At 40.1% G+C, this 1092-nt stretch overlaps 1 protein-coding gene across 2 annotated transcripts in view; it reads right to left on the bottom strand.

Moving 5' to 3' along the window:
• The window catches only part of LOC104762113, a 7104-nt gene that overhangs the window by 3397 nt on the left and 2615 nt on the right, over positions 1-1092 (bottom strand). Inside the window, exons 4-5 of one of the 2 annotated variants that reach the window (XR_002036428.1) lie at positions 506-660; positions 2-414 (exon numbers count right to left, since the gene is read on the bottom strand). Coding sequence is in view for 1 of the 2 variants with exons in the window: in XM_010485343.2 (XP_010483645.1) it covers positions 66-414; positions 506-660 (504 nt within the window). In the remaining variant the exon portion in view is untranslated. The remainder of the gene's footprint in view (position 1; positions 415-505; positions 661-1092) is intronic. The other variant, XM_010485343.2, reaches the window with a different exon arrangement.

Here is a 1092-nt window from a genome sequence, read left to right as displayed (position 1 = left end):
ATGGTTTCGATTTCCTGAGGATTATCATCAGATGAAGCTGCCACAGCAATAGGTACTTCAGAAACTTGATTACTGTGCACCTGTGCGTCAATCACCATAGCTGCAGGAGGCTGAGTCAATGGTTCAGTTCCTACAATATCCCCAACCCGGAAACCATGTGTTGGCAAGCCATCGAGAACAGAGGCGAAATCAATAGCCTTAGAGGATTTGTGCGCCACAACATTTGTGGCATCAAAAGCCTTTGCAAGATCATCCAAAAGCATGTCACCTTCACCACTCGAAAGGGGATCCCATTTCATGCAGTCTCCAGACAGAGGCTGGTCGAGGCTAAATGTATCACCAGAAGAAAGTAATTCAACCCTGACAGCTTCTTTGTGGAACCGTTTTTTATTTAAAACCTTGGCTATCATATTCCTGAAAGCGATTCAAAAACCATCCTCAGTGAAATAAATATACGCTAAAATGCATCACATAAGTACAACTGCTAGACGAATTGGATACATACCTACAATTTTTTGAAATGGCAGCTCTCGCCCATTCAGGAGAGAGTCCAAGCAAGGACATGAGATTTATGACATCGTTTGGACCTCTAATTTCTGTTACTGAAGGAGCACCACTTGATATAATCAGATTCTTCCCCCTAGTCCAATCCACCAGTAACTAGAAACACCATTTCACAAGACAAAATAGAAAAGTTCACATAATTGACACCACACTTTTTCCACCGAAAGAGCATCCGTCACACTACAAATACAAATATACAATACGATACTTGAGCCTGATTCATCAAAAAAATTTCACCTTAGCATTCGATATAACTTGTCTCCTCGTTTGTGCATCCATTAGGAAACCAGAGTACTTGATTTCAAAGTAAATCCCTCGCTGCACATAAGAAAATTCATCAAGTTGAAGCAAAGGAAAAACAATGAGGTAACACACACACTCTTCTTATAACATGAAACAATGTCCAATCTAAAGTTCAGAGAATCACAAACCTGAATAGCAGCTTTAACCATCGGATGCTTCAATCGGAATAACATCTTGTCTGTGAAATCAATCGAAATCATATCAACCTAGGAAACGAAACAACAA

The sequence above is a fragment of the Camelina sativa genome, chromosome 18, assembly GCF_000633955.1.
Source record: "Camelina sativa cultivar DH55 chromosome 18, Cs, whole genome shotgun sequence".
Taxonomy (NCBI): Eukaryota; Viridiplantae; Streptophyta; class Magnoliopsida; order Brassicales; family Brassicaceae; genus Camelina; species Camelina sativa.
This window is presented reverse-complemented; position numbering and strand designations above follow the sequence as displayed.